The following is a 25,007-nucleotide window of genomic DNA, read 5'->3' as shown; positions in this document are numbered from 1 at the left end:
AGTGTATCACGAGCAATCATGGTATACGCTGCTCAGGTGTGGGGATTCAGGAGATACGAGCAAGTAGAAAAGTTATGGCGTTTCTTCGTTAAGCGGCTGTTTAACTTGCCCTACAATACGCCCAGTTATATTTTATTTTTGGAAACGGGAGAGCCACCACTTCACGAATACACGCTCCGATTACATTTCAATTACATAAATAAGGTGATGGCAATGCAAGATTGGCGCCTACCAAAGCTGCTAGCAGCGGAAGTTGTAAAAAGTAGAGTATTCTGGTATAAGAGCTGGCTAGATATGGCGCAAGGGCTGAATGCTGATGTCGACCTAAGTCTAAACAATTTGGCTAACTGGAAAAATGAACTCAATAATCTTTGGAAGCTGAGAAAGTTGAAAGATTTGGAAGAGTTCAAAAGTGCAGCAAACACAGCCAGATACCACAGAATTTATAAAAGGCTTAGAAGTGTGGATTTGGAAGATGAAGGCTACCTGAAGGAAGGATTTGCATTGCCAGATATCAGGTGGATAATGAGAGTGAGAGGGGAAATGCTGTACTTGAATGACAGGCCGTGGATAGAGGGAAGGGGTGGAACATGCTCACTGTGCAACTCAGGCGAGAGAGAAGATACGTTCCATTTTATTGCTCGGTGTGTGGTTTTGGGTGAGTGGAGACGAAGGTGGCTGGGTGGTTCAACTATTTCGGAGAATGAGTATATAGAAGTTGTAAACGGGTGTAATTGGAGAGGGCTGGTTGAATTTTGTAAGAGCGCCTGGCATTATCGATGGTTCCTAATAGAAAATTTCAATTATTTAAGAAAACATTGGATATTATATTGCTCAGTCTTTATGTATGAATTTATCTTCTCAATCTAATCTTTATATGTAATAAGTCTTTGGAAATTAGCAAAAAATTCAAAATTTATTATAATATGATGAAAGCTTGCCCTCTATTACTCGGTAATAATTGTTTTGCATGTATCAACTCATTGTTGAATATACTCACGCATTGAAATTTTACTCTCATTAAGGTTTTATTTACGCATGTATGTGAATTATGTCTATTTTATGAATGCAAGTTCAATAGTGATATAATAATATTGTCGGAAAATAAAAACTCAACTCGAGCTGACGGCGAAAGCCAAGCTTTAGATGCTAGAAATATATATACTATACAATACTTTGTTACGATTGATTTGAAAATAAAGCATTATTCTATTCTATTCTATTCAATTCTAATGGGAGGATCTACACCAATTCGTGCTTTCAAATAAGTTACTTCTCCATAGCCAGATGCTGACGCATCACAGAAACCAATTGAGGTAATTTTCGAATCAATCAACACTCCTAAATGGCGTGAGATTGAAAGATTGGACAACAAATTGAACTGCTCTTGACATATTTCCCAATGGCAAGCTATGGAAGAGGGAGCAACTTCATCCCAGTCTAAGCCTAGACGCCGCAATACTTTAATCGAGCATTCCAAAAATAGAGTCAAGGGAGATAGTAATCGCAAAGGATCGAAGATTCAAGCGACTGTTGATAATATATTACGCTTGATAGGAGTGGAGTGAATCGGATTCACAAAAAATGAAAAGAATCATTGCTAAAGTGCGAGATAAATTACTTTTAACACGGCTCTTTCTCGAAGACGGAGAGGTGGAGAGGTCCGATGCTCTATCCTCCACTAATCACTCCCACTACCTAGCAGCATTCTCCTTCTTCTGTGTCTGTGTGAGAGAGCTTTGTAACGCGATGCGGCAACACTCCCCTCCATCTATTGCTGGCAATGTTCCAAGTAGTGAACTGGTCAGCAGGTATATTGGTTTGTTTATGTTATGGAGATGTGTTCATCACAAGAACATGAAGCAAAATGACACGGCGCATCCAATTGTGCGCAGGATGTCCGTCTGTGTCTACGCTACAAACTGTGGAGGATGAAATGGGTTTCTCCTCTTCATGTTAAAAGTAATTTATCTCGCACTTTAGGTTGCCACTCCAGACCCAGTATAGCCAATGAATTTCCCGTTTAAACTTTGACAAAAAGGATTTTTTGTTATCTAAAAAAGTGAACATCAATTCAGCTGAGTTGGATGCCCATTTAGTCACACTAAGCCCATGGTATTTTATTTTTGTAACATTTTATTGTGTTTTATTTGTTTCGTAAATCTTTGTGATTTTTTTTTGTCTTGTTTTGTGTGTTTTTAATAAATTGAAATTGAGAAAAAAAGTCAACTCAAATCCCCCTTTCATTAACAGTTGTTCGGCTTGACTACATAGCCTATTAGCATCGCTCAAGGAAGGGACTGACGTCACAAGGTCGTCCATGAACATACCTGACGGAATATGAGATTTGGCATCAGGAAAATTTTCTCCTTCCTCTTGAACCAGTTGATGAACCGTTCTGAGAGCCAAAAACGGCGATGAAGAGATCCCAAAAACAACACAATTTATTTCATAAGTTTGAATGGGATCATTGGACGAAAACCTCCACAGAAAACATTGAAATTGGCGACATGATTCATTGACAAGAATCTGTCTATAAATCTGCTTTATATCAGCAGTCACAGCAATTGAAAAAAGACGAAAAATCAATAATAATACAAAGATATTGGTTTGTAATTTCGGACCTATGTGAAGGATATCGTTCAAAGACAAACCAGATGTACTTTTTGCACCTGCATCAAAAACAATGCGTGAAGGCGTAGTCTGACTTTATGCCTTTATCACAGCGTGGTGATGGATATAATACCCTTCTTCATTGCTTTGATCTTCCACTAATGACATGTTCCCTTGTTTGAGATAATCCAAGAGCACCTCATGATAGGACAAACGAATAACCTGATCATGATCGAGATGCTTTTCCAGATTGAGAAATCTGCATTCGGCCATTGAATGAGAATCACTTAGACAATTGGGTTATTTAGAAAACAAAAGAGATACTACGAATCTTCCTGACTCTTCTCGACAAACTGACGATATGAAATCACTTTTGCACTCAATTTCATCAACAGTTAGCGATCTCTTCAAATCCAGAATCTTTTCTACTTCCCAAAATCTTTGAACTAAATTGTCCAAGGAAGTATGACAAGCCATGAAATAAGCTGAGTTCTCTAACGATGTGGTTGAGAGTGTCGGCCCATGAGAATGTAGCCAAAAACACTTTCTGTAGAGATCAAACATTGGGGTTCAATTTCCACTTTACCACTTTGCAATATGAATGGTACCAGTTCAGCACCAAGTATAGCATCAATTTGACTTGGGAGATAATACTTCGCATCAGCCAATCTGAGACCTTTTAAACAAGTCAATTTTGAATTATCGATTCTACTGGACGGTGATTTATCCATGATGTTATAAAAAACTAATGACTCCATCGAAAATTGGATATTAGAATCGATCCTCGATTGAACTGTGACAACTGTACAACCACAAACATCGTACATATTGCAGCCGAAAGTGCCAAAACTGATTTTGTGATGTGTGATAGGTGAATGCAATTTCCGACAAAGTCTTCTGGTGATGAAGTGACTTTGAATAGCGGAGTCCACCAACACCTTAACATTTCGCAATACACCTCTTCTATCTCTTACATGCACAACAGCTGCGGCTAAGAGGACAGTCAAGGGTGCTTCACTGGGAGAAGTAGCACAACAATTGACTGATTTGTTTTCAATCACTTCAGTTTCCAAACTTGATGATGATTTTGAGACATTCCCAAAATGCAACAGCAAATGATGATTCTCATTGCATTGTTCACAATTCTCAGAGCTGCAGGCCTTGCTCAAGTGAGCAAGCGATAAACATTTGAGACAACAACCTTTACCTTTAACGAAACGATATCGTTCAAATGGTGTTAACTTAAGGAATTGGCGACAATCTTCCAACTGATGATTTTTCAGTGAACATTTCAAACATTCCGAAACGTTAACTGGTCTGTTGAATGTGGAATTGGCTTGATCTACAAGTACTTTAGGTTTAGAACCTAGCCTTCCACAAATTTTCTCCATATGGCAAAGATTTAATTTGCTTCTGAATGAATGACAATAAATCGGCATAAGTGGGTACATCCTTTTCATGGACAGTAGCTTCAAAAGATTTATGTGAGATGGGATCGAGTATTTTCAAACCCTGATACAAAAATATGGGGCCATATGAATAAAGTTGAGCATTTGCTTATACTTCTAAAATATGGAGCATTTGCTTCATTTTCTATGAATAAACGTGAGCAAAACCTTTTTCTCATGCTCATCAAAAAAATAGTTTGAGCATTTGCTCAAAAGTAAAAGCTTTTGCTCAAAATTGTATGAATAAACTAGAGCATTTCCTCAACTTTTGAGGCAAATGCTTCAAAAAAGGTGAGTCTAGTCTAGAGCAGCTTATCCACCTTTTGCTCATAGTAAAATGGCTCAACTTATTCGTATGAGGAAGAGGAAACTATAACAGATACGATCACAACCAATAGTTGAGAACTATGAAACTCTTTTTAGATTCAACCATGATGCATATCACCATTATCCCAACAAAAGAATAAATACAAGAGATTCGTTATAAAGATAGCCATCACAAAATAGGAAATAGGTATTTAAGAAGATGAAAGTGTAGACGATTATAAGAAGGCTATTGATATTATAGGAATATGCTAAAGATTTTTATAGAGATGACATTTTTCCACACTATTATTTCAAAATTATAAACTTAGCTAGCCTAAAATGCTATTCATGAATAGAAAACAAAGCAGATGACGCAAACACAAGTGGTGCACCTTATTTGCATATTTAGTGCTTCCGTGAGCTATAAAAACAAACTAAGGCTACAAAAGCGAATCAGCTGATGGAAAATCTCAAAAATACGTGAGCATTAATTTGCTCCAGAGTTCAGGAACATAAGGTAAAGGCCACTCCACACAGCACGTGGCGTGCGTGGCTGGACGCACACCACGCCGGCCACGCTAGCCACATGCCAATTCACACTGCCACGACTGTTGCGATGCTATACCGGCCACGTTTCCCGTCAGTATGATGTCAACTACGACGGTCCCGTGGTGTGAATCTGGATTTGCTTGTGGCTTACCTTGGTTTGATGACTCCAACAGCAGCAGTAGTAATGATAATGAGCTGGTTTTTATTGTATTCGGTGACAGTACGGGACAATGCAGTGGGTACATCCAATCAATAAAAAAAGGAAGACCTATGGCGAATTCCATCATTTAATGCGCGACCTTGAGGCTGACAATGATAGTATACGTTCTATACGATAGTATACGTTCTGCGCATGCTCGGACCAAAACGTGGCCGGACACGTTTGAAAAGATCGTTCAGAGAGCGAATGGTAGCCACACGTGGCTAGTATAGCAAGCGTTGCCGCGTGGCCGTGGCTGCCATGTGAATTGCTCCATTTGATTAGCTGGGAAGCGATGTTTTGAAAAGTAGCTAGCGTGCGTCCAGTCACGCACGCCACGTGCTGTGTGGAATGGCCTTTAAGAGTAAAAGGTGAAGCTTATTCATGTAAAAATGAGAAAATGCTTTTGCTTCTACCTTTTGCTCATGAGCAAAACCTTCTGCTCCATGCTCTTGCTCATGAGCATTTGCTCTGGTTTTATTCATATGGGCCATGATGTCAGAGCCGTCCTCACCTCGTAATCATTTCAAAGCTGTAATTGAATTACAAAATTGATCCATCATCAAAACCAATCCCTCTCTCGACTCAGATTTCAAACAATAATAATTGAATTCAAAAATTTCCTTGAGATAAGCATTGATTTGAAGCGGGGATCGTTATAACGATTCAACAAAGCATTCCATATTATCTCATAATTGTTGGCAATAGGGGGCAGATGACATGCAACGCTTGTAGCCTCACCTGATATTTATTCAGATACTAGAATCTGAACCTTTTGCTGATCTGATAACGTTCTACTCTCATGTATCATGCATTTAAACATCTCATAGAAGACGGACCAACGACTTTGATCACCTTTGAAAACAGGAAGCTCAATTTTTGGCAATAAGTTTGATAAATAATCCTGATTAGTGGGGGTGGGAATAGGTTTGGGTTGTGATTCAACTCTAGACGTGTTCGATTGAACAGCAACAGATTCTATATATTCATACATTTCTATAACTGCATTTTTAAATTTTGGAACATACTCAGCATCCAATTCAAGCTCCAATTCTTGAAACATGATTTTTGGGTGTTGGTCTGTGTGTGTGTATGTGTGTGTGTGTGTGTGTGTGTGTGTGGTGTGTGTGTGTGTGTGTGTGTGGTGTGTGGGTGTGTGTGTGTGTGTGTGGTGGTGTGTGTGTGTGTGGTGGTGTGTGTGTGTGTGGTGTGTGGTGTGTGGGTGTGTGTGTGTGTGTGTGTGTGTGTGGTGTGTGTGTTGTGTGTGTGTGTGTGTGTGTGTGTGTGTGTGTGTGTGTGTGTGTGGTGTGTGTGTGTGTGTGTGTGTGTGTGTGTGTGTGTGTGTGTGGTGTGTGTGTGTGTGTGGTGTGGTGTGTGTGTGTGTGTGTGTGTGGGTGTGTGTGTGTGTGTGTGTGTGGTGTGTGTGTGTGTGTGTGTGTGTGTGTTGTGTGTGTGTGTGTGTGTGTGTGTGTGTGTGGTGTGTGTGTGGTGTGTGTGTGGTGTGTGGGTGTGTGTGTGTGTGTGTGTGTGTGTGTGTGTGTGTTGTGTGTGTGTGTGGTGTGTGGGTGTGTGTGTGTGTGTGTGTGTGTGTGTGTGTGTGTGTGTGTGTGTGTGTGTGTGTGAACACGATAACTCCATTCCTAATTAACCGATTGACTTGAAATTCTAAACTCAAGGTCCTTGTACCATGAGGATCCGACATTAGGAAATTCAATAAAATTCAATTCAAGATGGCGGGAAAAATGGCGGATAATTACTAAAAAACCGTAATTTTCACGGATTTCTCAAAAACAGCTCTAACGATTTTCTTCAAATTCATACCATGGATAGCTATTCATAAGCTCTATCAACTGGCATGAGTCTCATTTCTGGGAAAATTTCAGGAGCTCCGTAATATTCTTGAGAAAAATGGTGGATAGTGACTAAAAACCATGTTTTTTACGGTTTTCTCGAAAATGGCTCTAACGATTTTCTTCAAATTTATACCATGGATAGCTGCTATTAATAAGCCCTATCAACTGATATTGGTCTCGTTTCTGGAAAAATTGCAGGAGCTCCGTAATATTCTTGAGAAAAATAGCAGTTACTGAAAAACCATGTTTTTCACGATTTTCTCAAGAACGGTTCTAACGATTTTTTCAAATTCATACCCTGTATAGTTATTTATCAGCTCTATCAACTGGCAGGAGTCTTTCTCCTAGGAAACTGATGATGGGTCCACCCCATCCTTGAGAAATGGACTTTGTAACCTCCTTCTCGTGCATGAGGTAGGTAGGTAGAGCAGTTTATAAAAAGAACACTGTCATAGTCAAGATATTCCATCTGTAGAACAGCTGTTTTGATGACTTTTAAAAAATCATAGAATTTCACAAATTACACAAAGGAGAGAGTACTCTGAAAACAATAATATTATATATACACATATACAGTAGTCTAATTGTAGTTGCAAATATGTTGCCGCCAATCATCATTATGTTATTCCCCTAAATCATTCTCGTTTAAGAATGAGGCTTACAGTTCAATGAGCAAGGAAAGTTGTGTGAGTGTACCACACCAGATTTTTGTGAACCGCATTAAACGCAAATAATGTCAGATAAACAACTAATCCGTCTACCAAAATTCTTGGCGCCAGAGTTCGAAGAAGAAGAAGAAGAAGAAGTAGAAACTGTGCCTACGAAAATGGAGGAATCATATAATGCTGCTGCTCATCAATTGCTGACAATTGCTCACCAGATAAGTACATTAAAATCAACAAACTCAAATCAGCAACAGAGCAAATCCTATATAGTGCTTGGAAGGAGACTGAGCTGAAGTGGAAGAAATCTGAGGAAGAAAAACAACAGTTAATCAAGAGAATTGAAAATCTTGGAGCTTTGTGTTCAGGAGGTAGTACGTCACACAAAGCTATGGATAATCGAGAAAAATCATCTTTATCAACCAGGTTATATATGAAACCGATGACGACACTCTAGCAGGAGAAACTGAGTGGGTTAGAGCTCACAATAAGCGATCTTCAAAGAAGAGGAAGCTCTTGAATTCCCCTCCGATTGATTCATCCCGTAATGACATTCAAAAGCAGTCAGATGTTGCACAACATGGATCATCGGTTGCAGAAAAGTTGCCAGCTGAGAGCAAAAAGATTCCACCCCTTCCACCAGTGATAGTGGAAAACGTAACATCTTTTCAAAAAGTATATGAGGAGATAGCAAAATTTGCCAGTAAGGAAACTTTCAATTTCAAAGTATTGACTGGAAATTCATTACAAATAAATTTTCAGTCAGAAAAAGATTTCAGAGAAGCAACAAAATGGTTGAATGAAGCAAAATACTCATGGTACTTGTATGAGAACAAACAAACAATACCAATAAGAGTGATGGCCAAGAAACTGCATAGCACTTGCCAACCAGAAAGCATAGTTGCTGACTTCAAAAATAGAGGATTCAAGATAATGAATGCTGTAAATAAATTAAAATGGAAGACCAAGGAGCCACTTGACATGTTTATTCTATCTCTTAGCACTGAAGAAGATGTGGAAAAAGTATATGGAATAAAACATATGATGGGATGCAAAGTGGAGATTGAGCCATTGGTTTCATCTAGATTAGGTAAAAAATGTCAAGGTTTTGGGCACACAAAGAAATATTGTAACAGAGAGCCAAGATGTGTGAAGTGTGCTGGGAAGCACAGCACAATCAGCTGCACAAAACCGAAGGAGTCGGAGCCTAAATGCATCCACTGTGGAGGAAAGCATCCATCAAACTACAGAGGATGTAGTGTAGTTTTAGAACAACAGAAAATAAAAAATCAACGACAACGAAAAACCAATGTTCAGAAGACTGTTGAAGTAAAGAAACCCAACAAAAAGCCTGAAAAGGAGGAGCAGAAGGGATTGAACAACCAGCCTGCAAAAGGAGCATACAAGAGCAGCACCTTCTCTATCACGAATCCGATAGTTGAGGTTAGGTTTGGTTGACCTAGATGACCTTGAGGTTAGGTTTGGTAGACCTCGATGACCTTGAGGTTAGGTTTGGTGACCTTGGATGACCTTGAGGTTAGGTTTGGTCAACTTGGGTGACCTTGAGGTGAAGGGGGAGTCTGGCACACTTGTGTGCCAGACTCCCCCTTTTTATACTACTCTCCTGAGTGTGTGTGTGTGTGTGTGTGTGTGTGTGTGTGTGTGTGTGTGTGTGTGTGTGTGTGTGTGTGTGTGTGTGTGTGTGTGTGTGTGTGTGTGTGTCCACAGTTTATTCAGACTGCGTACTACTTAACAAATTCTGAATTATTATTGAATACCACAACAGCCCCATAGTACTGCCATACCCTCACCCAATAGCCCTCACCTTAAAACCTGTAGTTGAACCTCTTTCTGGGCTCGCAGATCCAGTCTGCCAGCCGTCAACTCGCAGTTGGTTCAGACTGCATACTACCTTTATAAATAACATTATTTTTCGGGATGTGATATCCTTCTGGTATCTATCCTGGATCCGTCCCCTTGGTTAGAGTTATCTTAATCTCTCTTAACACTCACTTTGTATTCCAATGGCCGAGGGCCGAATCGGCCAGCAATGACACGGGCAAACACCCTTCCCTTGAAATTGAATACCTCGCGACTGGAACAGAGGGTAAAGGATCAGGATAGGGTGAGAAGTGCAGGTCCGGTATTTTCACCAGTCAGTACGGCTACTGACCCCGACCCACATCTGGCTGAAGCTAGTACGCATCGTGACAATACTTTGTAAATATTAGATCACCTAGAGGGTGGAATAGACATATCCAATAGCATACATACATACAGGCAGAAGAAAATCTGAGCTAAAATATAAACCTCACTGCGTTTGGCCAACTATAAAAACTATACTCACTATATTTAAGAAATTGTGTTGGCCGACTGTCTATCATCATATATTTGACTTCCGTGAAAATTGGAATCATTGTTCTGTTTCTTTTTTCCACATAATAATCTCCCAGCCATGTGTCGAATCCTTTTATTTTGCTAATTGGAAATGGAGTCTTAGGTTTCATTTCATATTTATTCACAATCCTCCTGAACTGCGCAGAAGAGTCCTGTAAAACAAATAAGAAATCGCCTGACAAACACCCATAAGAGTCGGCAGATGTCTTGACTTGACTGCGACTGCAACACAAACATGATTATATTATGTATTGGAATCTTGTAAATCTACCTAGTGACTTATAGTGTGGTCCAAGTTATAATGGCAGAGAAGAAAGATAAGAGAAACGTTGCCAATTCTCTGTCTTGTCAATGCCTTTTCAGACGGTAGCTGATACAGGTCAATTGATGTAATATTAACTGCTCATTCTCGTTTAAAATAATGAATTATATTTATTGAACAATAAATTAAATTCTTCAATAACTTCGTAATGAATTTCCATAATTAAGATGAAATATTTTGTTAATTGATTATTGATTCTATATTGTTAAAAGACAATCTGGCAACAAAGAAAAGCGTGTAAGAGATAGCGCTATCATTGAATGATAGACAATGATAGCAATACCATCGCTAATCAAACACTGCCATCATAACGTGAACCTCGCTACGGACTGCTAGACAAAAAGGAAGCTCTCCGAGTGGCTGATTCATGTAATGCCAACCAAATCAGCCTTTCGAAGATCTTCCTGTATGTCCTTACCTTGCCAATACACAGCCATTCCTCATGCACCAGTAATGTGAAATACGATGAGAATCTTGTATTATCAACTGGAATTTTTTTCGATTCTGAGTTTTTATCCACTGTTTCAACAGAGAAGGATGTCAGAAATTCCTCGGTCCCTGGTACTGTTATGATGCATCTGAAATAATCAAACTCAAATTCAAATCTTATTATTTACCAAGCACTTAACCTAGCTCCGCAGTGCAGGCTGGTTGCTTGGATGAATCTGACTGGGCGCTGAGACAGCAAATAATAGCAGCTTTGGTGGGAATGCGAGCGGCCGCAGTAACATCTTCCATCCAGCAATGGTCGGCGTAGTTCCGCCTAGCGGACAGACGAAAGATCAAACCAGTCGGTTATTTGATCCCTCCAGCCAGGCTCAGCCAAGCAGCCGAGACAATAGAACAATGGAGTGGCGGTCTTTTTCACGTTCATCAGCAGTTTTCTTTCTCACGATTATTTTGATTTTTGTGTGTCAATAATAACTCCAGTCACCAGTAAAAAGTTCCCAGAAACGTGGTGTACTACCATATCAATGAACTTTCATGATAATTTTTAATTATTTAAAAACATTGTTGATATTCTGAGCCTTTAGGCTAAACTTGGGATCGCTGAGAACGAATCTGCAATCAGAATTTCTCTATCAAGAAAAATAACGAAAAAAATCCAGCTGTTGATCTTCCGGCAACCGTTAACAGTCATCCTGCAATGCGGCCGAAACTCTTCCAAGCCAGACACCCATCTCGAATGACAACAACGCCAAGCTGTAAGAAACCATCCTGCACTGCGGCGCTGGGTTTAGGGCCGATTTCCGAGCTTGGGATTCAGCCAAGTTCTAGACTGAAAACTACAACTATGCCCTGTTTTGGAAAGCAAATTTCCTGACTCAAACTGTTTAAAGTCTGGAGCTTGGCTGAATCTTGAGCTCGGAAACTGGTCCTTAGTGAATTAAATAATATGACTATTGGAGTTGGTCTATCATTGCTTGGTGGAGTCACATATTGCTTATTCAGTGGCCCCATGGGGAGCTAGGGAGAGTAACTAACCTTCAGGAGATTTCCATAAGCTCAAGGCTTGTGCGTGGGTAATAAGACTGATGATAATGAGAGATGAACCTGTGGACCTAGATGTTTAGATGGGTTCCAAACCAACGGGAAGCAATTTTACTTACAAATCATTGTTGGCTCATGCGGTCACCCTTCCAACGGTTTTTGTCACACACACACACACACACACACACACACACACACACACACACACACACACACACACACACACACACACCACACACACACACACACACACACACACACACACACACACACCACACACACACACACACACACACACACACACACACACACACACACACACACACACACACACACACACACACACACACACACACACACACACACACACACACAACACACACACACACACACACACACACACACACCACACACACACACACACACACACACACACACACACACACACACACCACACACACACACACAACACACACACACACACACACACACCACACACACACACACACCTTAATTTTTTTTGGAAAGCAATACTTTCCTTACCTATGGTAATAGGGCAAGGAAAGTAAAAAGGGTACTGAGATTTGTATTTCCATTTATATTACAAGTAGCCCTAATCAGAAAAGAGACAAGTTTTGATAAATATGACCAATTAATCAAAGAGCACTGAACATGGATGGTGGATGTGGGCCTTAGTATGATAAGACTCAATTCTTGTTTGAAAAGTTATGAGCTCTTTGATTGTATATAATAAGTTTAGTTAGGACTGTGTATGTTCATCCACCGTTCATATGTCTGTGACATCAATATGTATTCAAAACCATTTCCAAAAACTTTCTCAGCCTAGCAGGCTACTGGGTTCAATGAAAATATTGTCGGCCAAACTTTCTAGTCCAAACCATGATATGAGTACAATTTTATCCTCATTCAAACTTCGATTTGCTCCTGTCTTATCTGATTATTGATCAATTATGGTTGTATTGAACTATCAATTTGTATGAATTTAGTGTAATAATCTATGGCACGAGATTACCTTATATTAAAAAGGATTGCCACATTTAAATTTAAACTGGCATATATTGATAGACATATGCCATGAATAGACAATGATTAGTTTTTATATATCATTATATTGTTGATATTCATTTCTAGTCTCTTAGGCACATACCGTAAGTACTCAATTTATTGACACTTTCACAATTTGCCAAAGTCAATGAAAAATTTATCCCAGTAGCCATTGAACCGAATTCCATTGTAGAACGACGAATGGAAAATCTCATGGAAGTTATGTAATTATATCCTTCTAGTCCTATAAATATAGAATAACCTCTATTGAGTTTATTATAACTCATATTGATTATGAATCAATAAATTATTAATAATTCATCCTATTCATGTTTGTTGTAATTATATCTGATTATTTTCTCTTTTGTGGAATTTTATGTAACTGTGTGTAATATTTCTTCTAGTCCGATTCAATAGTACCCGATGAAAATATAAAAACATGTAAAATTGTAATCATCCAATAAAGATTAGTTATGTATTATCATATTTTTGTTATTTCTTGTTTGTAACCTAGTGAAGATAGGTAGTTAGGTAGATAGGTAGTTATACATGTATTAATGAAAACTACTTGGAATATTGTCCAAACCAGTCATTCATTTCAACATTTTTAGGAAACTAGTCCAAGTTGTAAAGATATGAAAAACATATAAAATATCAATCATCTAATAAAGATTAGTTTTATATCATCATATTTTTGTTATTTCTGGTTTGTAACCTGGTAAAGATGATACTCTGGTAATTATTCATATATTGAACAAAATAACTTGAAATTGTCAAAACCACTTATTCATTAAACATTTTCGGGGAACAAGTTCCAGTTGTTACATCATCGTCAATCCCTATAGTGAAATAGAGAAACTATTTATGTGAAGTAAACTAGACTGTGCTTGTGACAATTTGAAGTCCTTTTATTCATTGTTCCTCCACATTCTATTGTAAAGAGTGAAGAATAAAAACTGTTTTTTGAAAATATGAGACTACATGATTCTCTCCTTTATATCTCTCCTAAAGAAGTCCATTGTAATAATATTATTGAGATAACTTTATAGGTGGATGGCTATTCAGCAAGAGTGCAACCTGGAAATGAGAACTTTATGTATTTTTCAACTAGACTATTAGTACTGGAAAAGTGATATACCAAAAATAAGAAAAACTAAACCTTGACGAACTGATCCCACTACAGTATTTGCCATCATGACAAAGAATTTGCTACTTTCTCATTGGTTAGCATATGGTTGGTTCAATTCTCCATAACTCAATTCCTATTGGTTGGAGTCATGACAAAGGACTCTTTCTTTCCCATTGGTTAGCGGTATTTCCTACATTTTCATTGACGAGTGTAGTGAGTTCTTATTGACAACTAGATCCTCCAGTCCTTGTACATCAATGGTTTATTCTCTTCATGAGTTTGTTCGACGATTACTCTCGATTGCTTCCATCAATCAACTCCAAATTCTCAACAAAAACCATTTCCTTTCAATCATCATACAGATCGGGTGACGTTTGCTAACTAAATTAACTCACTCCTTCATCCTTTCTGAGGATAAAAAAGGATAACACTTGAAGTGCATAGGAAAGAAAATAGTAAGTGATTTATCATCTAGCAGACTTCTGATTTGTGTTTTGTATTGAAGAGTCACTGAATGTTGTCCTCTTCAAATCATATCAGCTGATATTACAAAGATATTACAAAGACTGTCCTTGATGATATGGTGACATGTCATTCAAATTAATCAATACACATATTCACAACGTTTACACCAACTGACTCATTGATGAAGAAAGAGCCTGGTGGAAATGAATATTGGGGAAGAACCATTACTTGGAAAGAAATTCTGCTAGAACATTATCAATATTAATTCCACATATATCATTCTTATATGGCTAGAGAAAAAGAAAAATGTGATGGGTACCCACTTCTACTCCTCCTCCTCTTTTACCTCTTCCTTCTCTACCACCACCACCTTCTCGTTAACCTCATCCTACCTCTCCTCCTCCTCTTTCTACTCCTCTTCCTCATCATCTTTCCCCTCTTACTACTCCACCATCACCACCTTCTCGTTTTCGTCCTCCTCCTCCTCCACCTACTCCACAGCAACCACAACCTCCTCCTCACCCCTCAACATCATACTGTTCCTCCTCCTCCTCCTCCTTCCAATCATCATGCAGCTTCCTCTCCTCCTCCAACACCATAACCACTTCTTCCTCCCACACCTTTTCCCTTATACCTTTCTATCAACAATAAACTTATAATAATAATTAATTTGACCTCAGAATGACCTATTTATTTATTTATTCAATTTGGGTAATGTGAGCTAGCCCTGTCACGAACCTTCCCATGCAAATCCCAATGGAAATAAGAATTATTCAGAATATGAGTTGCATGCTCCCAATCATCATCTTATACATTATCTCTGACCTCCAGTAGCACGAAAAATAAACAAAGTCCATGATGACCTTCCCTTAGAATAATTAAATTGTAAGTGAAGTGGCCCCGCCCTGATGTTGTTCATTTATAAGCAGTCTGTTGGAGGTTCACGCCCAGTTTACATAGAAAATTCGAGTGAGTGGTCTAGTTAAGAGTACCAGGATCCCTATCCTAGTTCTTGTGCAGATATTTAATCTATTCAATTCAGTGATCTATTATCTACTGTGTATTTTGTTTGTTGTGTTTTCCACACTCATGAACATGGCTACTTCCAAAATTCCACATCAAAGGCAGATGAAAAAAAGGAGAAATGTGAATCCTCATTTCAAGAACTTTGTGGAGAATACTTCTTTGCATGGCGTGAAATACATTGGTAACCCAAAAAATCATTGGATTAAACGTGGTTTCTGGTGTTTAGTCGTCATTTGTTTTATTATCTCATTATTTGCAATTTATAGAATGAAGATAAATAAATGGAAAGAGGATCCCATGACAATCGAATTGGCGAACACTCCGCAGCACATCTCTACCCTGGCTATTCCTGCTTTGACCATCTGTGGTCCAGTACATATTTCAAGCAAAGATCTTAGATATCTTATGAATAAACTAGATGGTGATGAGATATACAAGATTGCAGATATGTTAGGTATGTCTGGAAAAGCATTTGATGGGATGTTCAATATGATTTCAACTAGAAATTGTACAAATAGTGATTGGGAGAGATTTGTTATATCTGATTCCAGTCTCGGAATTTTTCTTCGTGGTATTACGATCGATAACTATCCTTTTTTTCAAGCAGTATTTGAGTCTGCATTGGTCCGTCCAAATTTCATGTTCAGGGAACTCTGCTGGTCCATCAACATGCTTCCACCTTCCAAGATTTACAGGATGAATACAGTACAACATTATGTGAACGCAGAAGTAGAAAAAATTTATGGAGGGAACATCACGCTTCAATTGAATACTGAATTGATTCATGGATTTTGGTCATATACAGAACATTGGTCACTGAATGATAGATCATTGAAGATACCAGTTTTGGTGGAGATATCAGACATACATTATAATCTGCGTGGATATGGAAAGGAAGACACAGAGTTTATTGGCAGGGACAAGAAATATCGGTTTACAATCCACAATCCTTGGGATGCTCCAAGCCCATTCATGAGATGGCATCTTCTTCAGAAATCAACAAGTTCTCGCATTCTCATTGACCCTGAAGTAACAATGAAATTTCCAGTCGATGATAACGATTTTCTGTAAAAAATTCCATCTGCCAAGCAATGCTACAACACAACTGAGAAAACATTGGAATTTTTCCAATATTATACACAAAATAATTGTTTAATGGAGTGCTCCTCCAAGAGAGCTTTGAGAGAATGTGGATGTGTCCTGTTTTACACGCCACACAACGAATCAACATACATATGCTCTGATGAATACAGCTCCTGTGCGGTGGATGTTGCCAAAGCCACTCATTATGACACAGGTGACAGGAAATTTGTTGATTCTTGTGACTGTTTACCGTCTTGTAACTACACTGACTACAAGGTTATATCTTATGAATCATTGCACAGCGAATTTAAAAATCACAGAGTGAAAATTTTATTCAGGAACGATTTTTTTTATCCAAAAGTTCGAACCCACACTTACAACAACAATGAGATGATGGATGCCACCGTTTTCTACTTGGATGCATTCCTAGGCGTGAGTATAATGACTGTAGCCGAAATATTCTACTACATTTTGTTGTATGTAATTGATCATTTGAAAAGCAAGATACAGCGAGTGCTTGATTGGCTGTATATGTCATAAGAACTGAATTTGAATAAAATATTGTAGCTGGATGTTTCCTTTTTCATTGCAACAACCACAGTGCCATACAAACTCTCAAGATTAACGTTTTATTCATATTCTTATTGGCTTAAGATTAATTATTTTCAATCACTCAAACAAACTGAACAGATTCGCCTCATATCAGTGCTTCATGCACCATCTCGATTCAAACTGACTTGAGACAGAAATTGGTTTAATCTTGGGATGAGAACATTGTAATAAATATGACCGACTCATCATGTATGTAATTGATTAGCTTTGAACAAAGGTGGTGCATTAAGGCCTTAGTATGAGAAGATTCAGTCATTGTATGAGAAGTAATGAGCATTTTTAGTTTTGATTGAAAAGGGTTTCCATCAAGCTTATCCTCGATAAAATTCATTGATCTATATAGTAAGTGGGGTTTAGGATTGCGTACATTATAACACCGTTCATATGTAACTCAACTGTCATCAAGATTGAGTCTTGATTTGTGGCTGGAATTTCAAAAAAAGGTAATTATATTATTCATCATCATATTATAATTGAATTTATAAATTGAACATCACAATCAGAATCAGAATATGGCTCTCTGAAGTACTGAATTCATCTTGATGCCCCAAGTTTCAGGATACATTTCTTGAAGTCACCAGCTTCATTGAACTCACCTTACTAATTTTAAAAGTATTGTGACATCTTAAAATAATTGAGACCATAAAATAAAATAAATCAAAGAAATAAAAGACATTATTATTGTCAAAGGCTAGGAAGAGTATCAAATGTACTGTTACCTGATAGCAATGAAGATTACACTTATCAACAGCTGTGACTGAGATAAGAGCACAGTTATATACGGCATATTTTAGAAGAATTATTTATTGAGAATTATAATTTACTGCAAATAATTTGTAAATAATTGTTTATAGTCAACCATCAAATTTAGAGGTTACAACTTTGTTTATGTTAGTGAACAGCTGTTTTGAATGCAATCAAGAAATTAGTCAAAATGAATATTATTTGTACTGCTGAACTCACGTTCCAAAACGATGATAATTATAATTACTTCTAAAAACCAATAATTATTGTTATAAGGATGTCAGTTTCAAAATAAAAATATATTTATTATTGTTAAAATAATTTATTAATGGAAATATACAACATGTTAGATATTATAAAAGCGAGCATGGTCATGATACAAGCATTATCATTGATAAGAATTGTAATAAGAATCTCTTGTATGAAATATTAATATTATATAATAATTATTATAGAATCAACCACATGGACTGATGTAAAAATCTCTGTAACCCGTTCAGGCCAATCATAGGTCAGAAAAATGACACCAAAAAGGGATGATATTCAAACATGATATTCTATTTTTGTTATCAGCAACTAGAAAAGGCCTTATCATATATGCGGTAACACATTGTATGTTGAATAAGGAAGAATATGAAGAGAAGCTAATTACTAATGAAAGGCAGATAATTTAAGTTTATTTATTGTAAAGCAAGAACTATTCTCTTACTCATCTCTGACGTGATGTATACGTCATACTAGTTCCACCAATAGCAAAATTCTATGCAAATTAAGTAAGACGGAACTGCTCAGCAAAAGTTTTTCGAGAAGAGAGACACCACTTCCCTTTTAATGCCTTCACTGTAAAGACCTTGTTCTAAAAGTTACCATTTTTCTAGTGAGATTCTTATTTGTTAAATTTATGTATTCTAATTGTTAGCCTATACCTGAGGCGATATTATTTGTTATATTTGTAAATTATTCTATCAATTGATTACTTCTATGAATCTAAATTTTATTATTCATTTTTTATTGGTGGAGGAAATAATTGATTTATAAAAAATCTCCCATGTGCTGAAGATTGAAGTTTGGACGAACCATCGAATCTAAATTAATTCAAGGAAACCACCATACCAAGAAGGATCATGTGAGTTCTCTTTTATTTTTAATGGGCCCCACCCTTCGCTTCGAAAAGTACAGAAATTACTTCAATCTTTTCTTCGCTAATTATTAATGGCCACGTCGAACGCGCAAATAGCTTAAGTGTACTGAATTGTAATTGTAAGTTTTGTGGTCGTTTAACTGTCCTTATCTGCCTGAACCACGACCCTGATTAAATTTCACATATTGTAATATTTTCTAGTTAAATCATTGGAATCATAATTTATCTTTAAGAATGTTTAAACGTTGTAAAAAGAACGTGCATGATAGCCCAGCATCATAGCACTAATTCAAATAAGCCTGTCAGCAGAAAATTATTCAAAACCTGTTTATCAAATCTTGAAACTGTACTGTTTATCAATTATTATTACTGCTCATTATATTTCAAATTTAATACTTTATTCCCTGAGTTCGATTAGCCCTTCAGATTTTGTGTTTGGCACGTTTGTACTTGTTAAGCACCGATCAAAAACGATCATTGAAATAATTGATCCAAATTTGGTTCAAGGAACAAATCTAAGTGGAAATATTAAGTGGGATCAGATCGAGATTATACGTTCTCTGTCCTTACCTGCTAATATCTCAGCTTCTATCTGTGCCCTACTTCGACTAAGGAATAAAGGTTCCCACCACAGAGCAGAGCAGTTACAGCGTAAAGAATCATACAATAGAGCCTGAAACTTGGAAAGATTCTGTCCGTGAAGTATCTTCCGAATGGCATTTGGTATATCAAACCTAGCCTAGACCGTCGGAATTTATTAGTGGCGCAAGTTCCTTGCTCGACCTGTTTGATTTTGTGCACTGTCTACAATACAGGTAATAATTTAAGGTCTCTGAATCTGGTGTCCAGCAATTGCTACACTACGACGCATACTTGCAAAGGATATTATTCTCATAGAGATAGTCATTGAACAGATCAAGGGTGTGCAGGAGTTTGTGCCTCCCGCGATTTATACAATTAAATTAAATCTTATACTGAATCCCTCAGCCTGGTGTTCTATAGAATTCATCCACACACTCATAAATTTGAGATTACAACACCGAGGATTCAGTGTAAGATTTTATACCTGTGTGACGTCTCCGTCTGGGGCATTATTCAAGTCAAAAAACCAGGAACCCCCCAAGGAGCGTTACATAATTAATTTGCCGACACAACGTGAGGCATTCAAATAGGACCACCACAGTATTCATTCTCAATTTGATGCACATGGAAGGTTGAATCATGGTCAACAATTTGAGACCAAATTCAATTCTCCATCATCAAGGACTTCCATGGTGGATTGCATTAAGAACAGAAAAAAGAATAGTAGTTTTCCCGAAAACACCTGTTGGTGGAAGTAGATACTTGAATGGGCTTGTATTGCAAAATACATTTTGCAGATTAACTGGACAATTAAGATTATAGGACATCAAAGAAGTTTCACTTATGATATATGATTTTTAAGTTCTAAAAACGAGCTATAACTTTCATATTATTAAACATTTTTCTTGAAAAGTGGAAGCCTGAAATTTATTAGACAAATAATAAAATATAAAGATGGAGATATCCACATTTTCTGGTTCTGTATGGGAATAAAAATCTCCCTGAACAATAACCTCTACGATGTATGATATACGATGACATTAATTTATTGTAGATATCCATGAAAGTATTGAATCAAAGTCAGATTATATCTGGATTTGTAGATATTCTAGTTTTTAGAAACCATTGCAGTTTGGAATTCCCGGGGGGGGGGGACTGGGGGGGAACAAGCGATGCAACGATAAGGACTCTTCAGTTACATGCTATGTATTATGTATACTAACACTCTACAAAAAACCAGCTTTCCCCTCATTTCTTGACAACTATATATTGATTGGGCTAATTTTTCATTGACTGACAATACAATATAAGTGTTTCTATCTCATTTTCCCATCTGTAGGTTGTACTGTACCTCCTAAGCTGCGTACAGACTTGATCGCCACGAACATGCGCATTTCAGTATCGATCAGCTGATTATAATATGTATTTGAACAAAAACAGTAAGGTTCAGATATAATAAGGATAGCATCAGCTGATACAATGTGTTCGTAACGCTCAAGTCAGTACTCAGTATTTGATTCAAGTTGAATCCAAAAGTCCAACATGTTCAACATCTCCTTGGATTGAAAAAACTTGAAAAGGGATCTACATTCTTATAATGGATACCAGTTTCATTTCTTGTGATCTCAATTTCAAGTTAGCAAAATACATTAATTTCATAGAAAACTCAAATTCAAGGAAACTTGACTAATGTAAACGTTCATTTACTATGTTACACTGGATTGTTTGACTTATTTTAGCAAAATGTTTTTTTTCTGCAGTAACAAAAGACTTCCATGTTTGGTTGCTGAAAGACGGAAAAATACAGATCTAGTTTTCATGTAGTCAATAATATAATTGTTTATTATAGTCTATATTGCTATGAAAATGTATCTAATCTATGTATATAGTCTTAATCAACCTTCTGAATCTGTAATATTCTTGGATCCTGTCTTTTTGGAACTTTAAATTCTGGATTACTTTTGTGGATTAGTCTATGTTGACCGATTTGCTAATATCTCATCTGAGAACTGATTCGTCTACTCACTCTTACTCATATTATGGTTCATCAGAGAAAGTATTAATTTCTTCGTGATGACAACAGCCAACGGGAGCAGAGTTATGGAGAATTTGACCAATCAAGTGTCTGCCACCATGACAAAGAATTTGCAACTTTCTCATTGGTTAGCATGTGATTGGTGAAATTCTGCATAACTCAACTCCTATTGGTTGGAGTCTTGACGAAGGACTCTTTCTATCTCATTGGTTGGCGGTATTTCCTACATTTTCATTGACCGAGTGTAGTGAGCTCTTATTGACGACTAGAGCCTCCAGTCCTTGTACGTTCATGGGGTTGTTTGTTTGACGATTACTTTCAATTGCTTCCATCAATCAACTCCAAATTCTCAACACATATCTTTTCAATCATCATAAAGATCTGGTGACGTTCGCTAACGAAATTGCCTCACTCCTTTGTCCTTACTGAGGATAAAAAAGGATAACAATGGAAGTACATAGGAAAGAAAATAGTAAGTGATTTATCATACAGCAGACTACTGAGTTGTGTTTTGTATTGAAGAGTCACTGAATTTTGTTTCTCTTCAAATTATATCAGCTGATGCTATTTGGGAGATATCACAAAGACTGTCCTTGATGATATGGTCACATGACATTCAAGGTAATCAATACACATATTCACAATGCTCACATCAACTGACTCATTGATGGAGAAAGAGCCTGGTGAAAATGAATATCGAAGAAGAACCATTACTTGGAAGGAAATTCTGCTAAAACATAATCAATATTAATTCCATATATCATTCTTATATGGCTAGAGAAAAGGAAAAAATGTGATGGGTACTCACTTCTACTCCTCCTCCTCCATTACCTCTTCCTTCTCTACCACCACCACCACCTTCTCGTTAACCTCCTCCTACCTCTCCTCCTCCTCTTTCTACTCTTCTTCCTCATCATCTTCCTCCTCTTCCTTCTACACCATCTCGTTCTCGTCCTCCTCCTCCGATTCCTCCTCCTCCACCTACTCCACCGCAACCACGCCCTCCTCCATACCCCTCAACATGACACTGTTCATCCTCATCCTTTTCCTCCTCCTCCTCCACCTCCTTAACCACTTCTTCCTCCAACTCCTTTTTCCTTTTCCCTTTCTATCAACAATCAACTTATAATAATAATAATTAATTTCACCTCAGAATGACCTATTTTTTTATTCATTCAATTTGGGTAATGTGAGCTAGCCCTGTCACGAACCTTCCCATGCAAATCCCAATGGAAATAAGAATTATTCAGAATATGAGTTGCATGCTCCCAATCATCATCTTATACATTATCTCTGACCTCCATTAGCACGAAAAATAAACAAAGTCCATGATGACCTTCCCTTAGAATAATTGAATTGTGAGTGAAGTGGCCCCGCCCTGATGTTGTTCATTTATAAGCAGTCTGTTGGAGGTTCAGGTCCAGTTTACATAGCAAATTCGAGTGAGTGGTCTAGTTAAGAGTACCAGGATCCCTATCCTAGTTCTTGTGCAGATATTTAATCTATTCAATTCAGTGATCTATTATCTACTGTGTATTTTGTTTGTTGTGTTTTCCATACTCATGAACATGGCTACTTCCAAAACTTCACATTAAAGGCAGATGAGGAGAAGGAGAAATGTGAATCCCCATTCCAAGAATTTTCTGGATAATACATCATTACATGGGGTGAAATACATTTTCGATTCGAACAGACATTGGATTGAGCGATGTTTTTGGTGTGTAGTTGTAATCTGTTTTATTATCTCATTATTTGCAATTTATAGAATGAAGATGAATAAATGGAAAGAGGATCCCATGACAATCGAATTGGCGAACACTCCGCAGCATATCTCTACCCTGGCTATTCCTGCTGTCAACATTTGTGGTCCAGTTCTTCCTTCAGTTGAAGATGTTGAATATTTCAAGGAAAAACATGGTGATGATATATACAAGATGGCTGAAATCTTAGGTATGTCAAGAAAAGCATTTGATGAGATGTTCAATATGAGTTCAACTGGGAATGGGTCATATAGTAATTGGGAGAGATTCTTCATATCTGATATGAGTCTTGGAACCTTTTTTGATAATATCTCTCTTGATAACTTTGCATTTCTTGCAGCAATGTTCGACACTGCAGAAAACCGTCCAACCTTCATGTTCAGGGAACTCTGCTGGTCCATCAACATGCTTCCACCTTCCAAGATTTACAAGATGAATACAGTACAATATAATTCAGACTCAGTACTGGGTAACCCAGATGGGTATAACATCACGCTCCAATTGAATACTACTGAATTGATTCATGGATTTCCATCATATACAGAAAATTGGTTGAATAATGGAGAAATCGTTCTTAATCCACTATTGAAAAAGATACCAGCTTTGGTTGGGCAATCATACATTAGATATTATATGGATATAAATATTGGAGACACCAATTTCATTGGCAGGGACTATAAATATCGGTATACATCCCACAATCCTTGGGATGTTCCAAGTCCATTCATGAGATGGCATCGTCTTCAGATATCAACGAATTCTCGCATTCTCATCGAACCTGAACTGATCGTCAAATATCCTATCGATGATAACGATTTTCTGTACAAAGTTCCATATGCCAAGCAATGCTACAACACAACAGAGAAAACATTGGACTTTTTTCAATATTATACGCAACAAAACTGTTTAATGGAGTGCTCCACCAAAAGAGCTTTGAGAGAATGTGGATGTGTTCTGTTTTACATGCCACACAACGAATCAACATACATATGCTCTGATGAATACAGCTCCTGTGCGGTGAATGTTGCCAAAGCCACTCATTATGACACAGGTGAATGGAAATTTGTTGATTCTTGTGACTGTTTGCCATCTTGTAACTACACTGACTACAAGGTTATATCTCATGAATCATCTCTTGGTGAAGATAAGCGATTCCACAAAATTCATATAATATTTAGGAATGATTTTCTCCATCCAAAAGTTTGTACCCACACTTACAACAACAATGAGATGATGGATGCCACCGTTGTCTACTTGGATGTATTTCTAGGTGTGAGTATAATGACTGTAGCCGAAATATTCTACTACGTTTTGTTGTATGTTATTGATTATTTGAAAGGCAAGATACAGCGAATGCTTGATTGGCTGTATTTGTCATGAAAACTAAATATGAAGAAAGTAAATATTAAAAATTCTCTCTCTCATTTCAAAAATTATCATACAAAGATGCAAGAATAACTTTCAATCATATTTATATTGACTTAATAAGATTTTGAACGACTTGAATTAGCTGAGTGGAGCTACT

General features: G+C 37.4%; 1 protein-coding gene across 1 annotated transcript in view; it reads right to left on the bottom strand.

The window, feature by feature from the left end:
* The window catches only part of LOC111056207, a gene marked incomplete in the record, with an annotated part of 336,828 nt that overhangs the window by 168,769 nt on the left and 143,052 nt on the right, over positions 1–25,007 (bottom strand). The window contains 2 exon segments of the mRNA XM_039435672.1: positions 9,978–10,179; positions 10,768–10,927. Coding sequence (XP_039291606.1) covers positions 9,978–10,179; positions 10,768–10,927 — 362 coding nt within the window.

Source organism: Nilaparvata lugens, chromosome 9, assembly GCF_014356525.2.
Source record: "Nilaparvata lugens isolate BPH chromosome 9, ASM1435652v1, whole genome shotgun sequence".
Classification (NCBI taxonomy): Eukaryota; Metazoa; Arthropoda; class Insecta; order Hemiptera; family Delphacidae; genus Nilaparvata; species Nilaparvata lugens.
The sequence above is the reverse complement of the archived record's forward strand: the minus strand, read 5'-3'. Positions and strand labels throughout refer to the sequence as shown.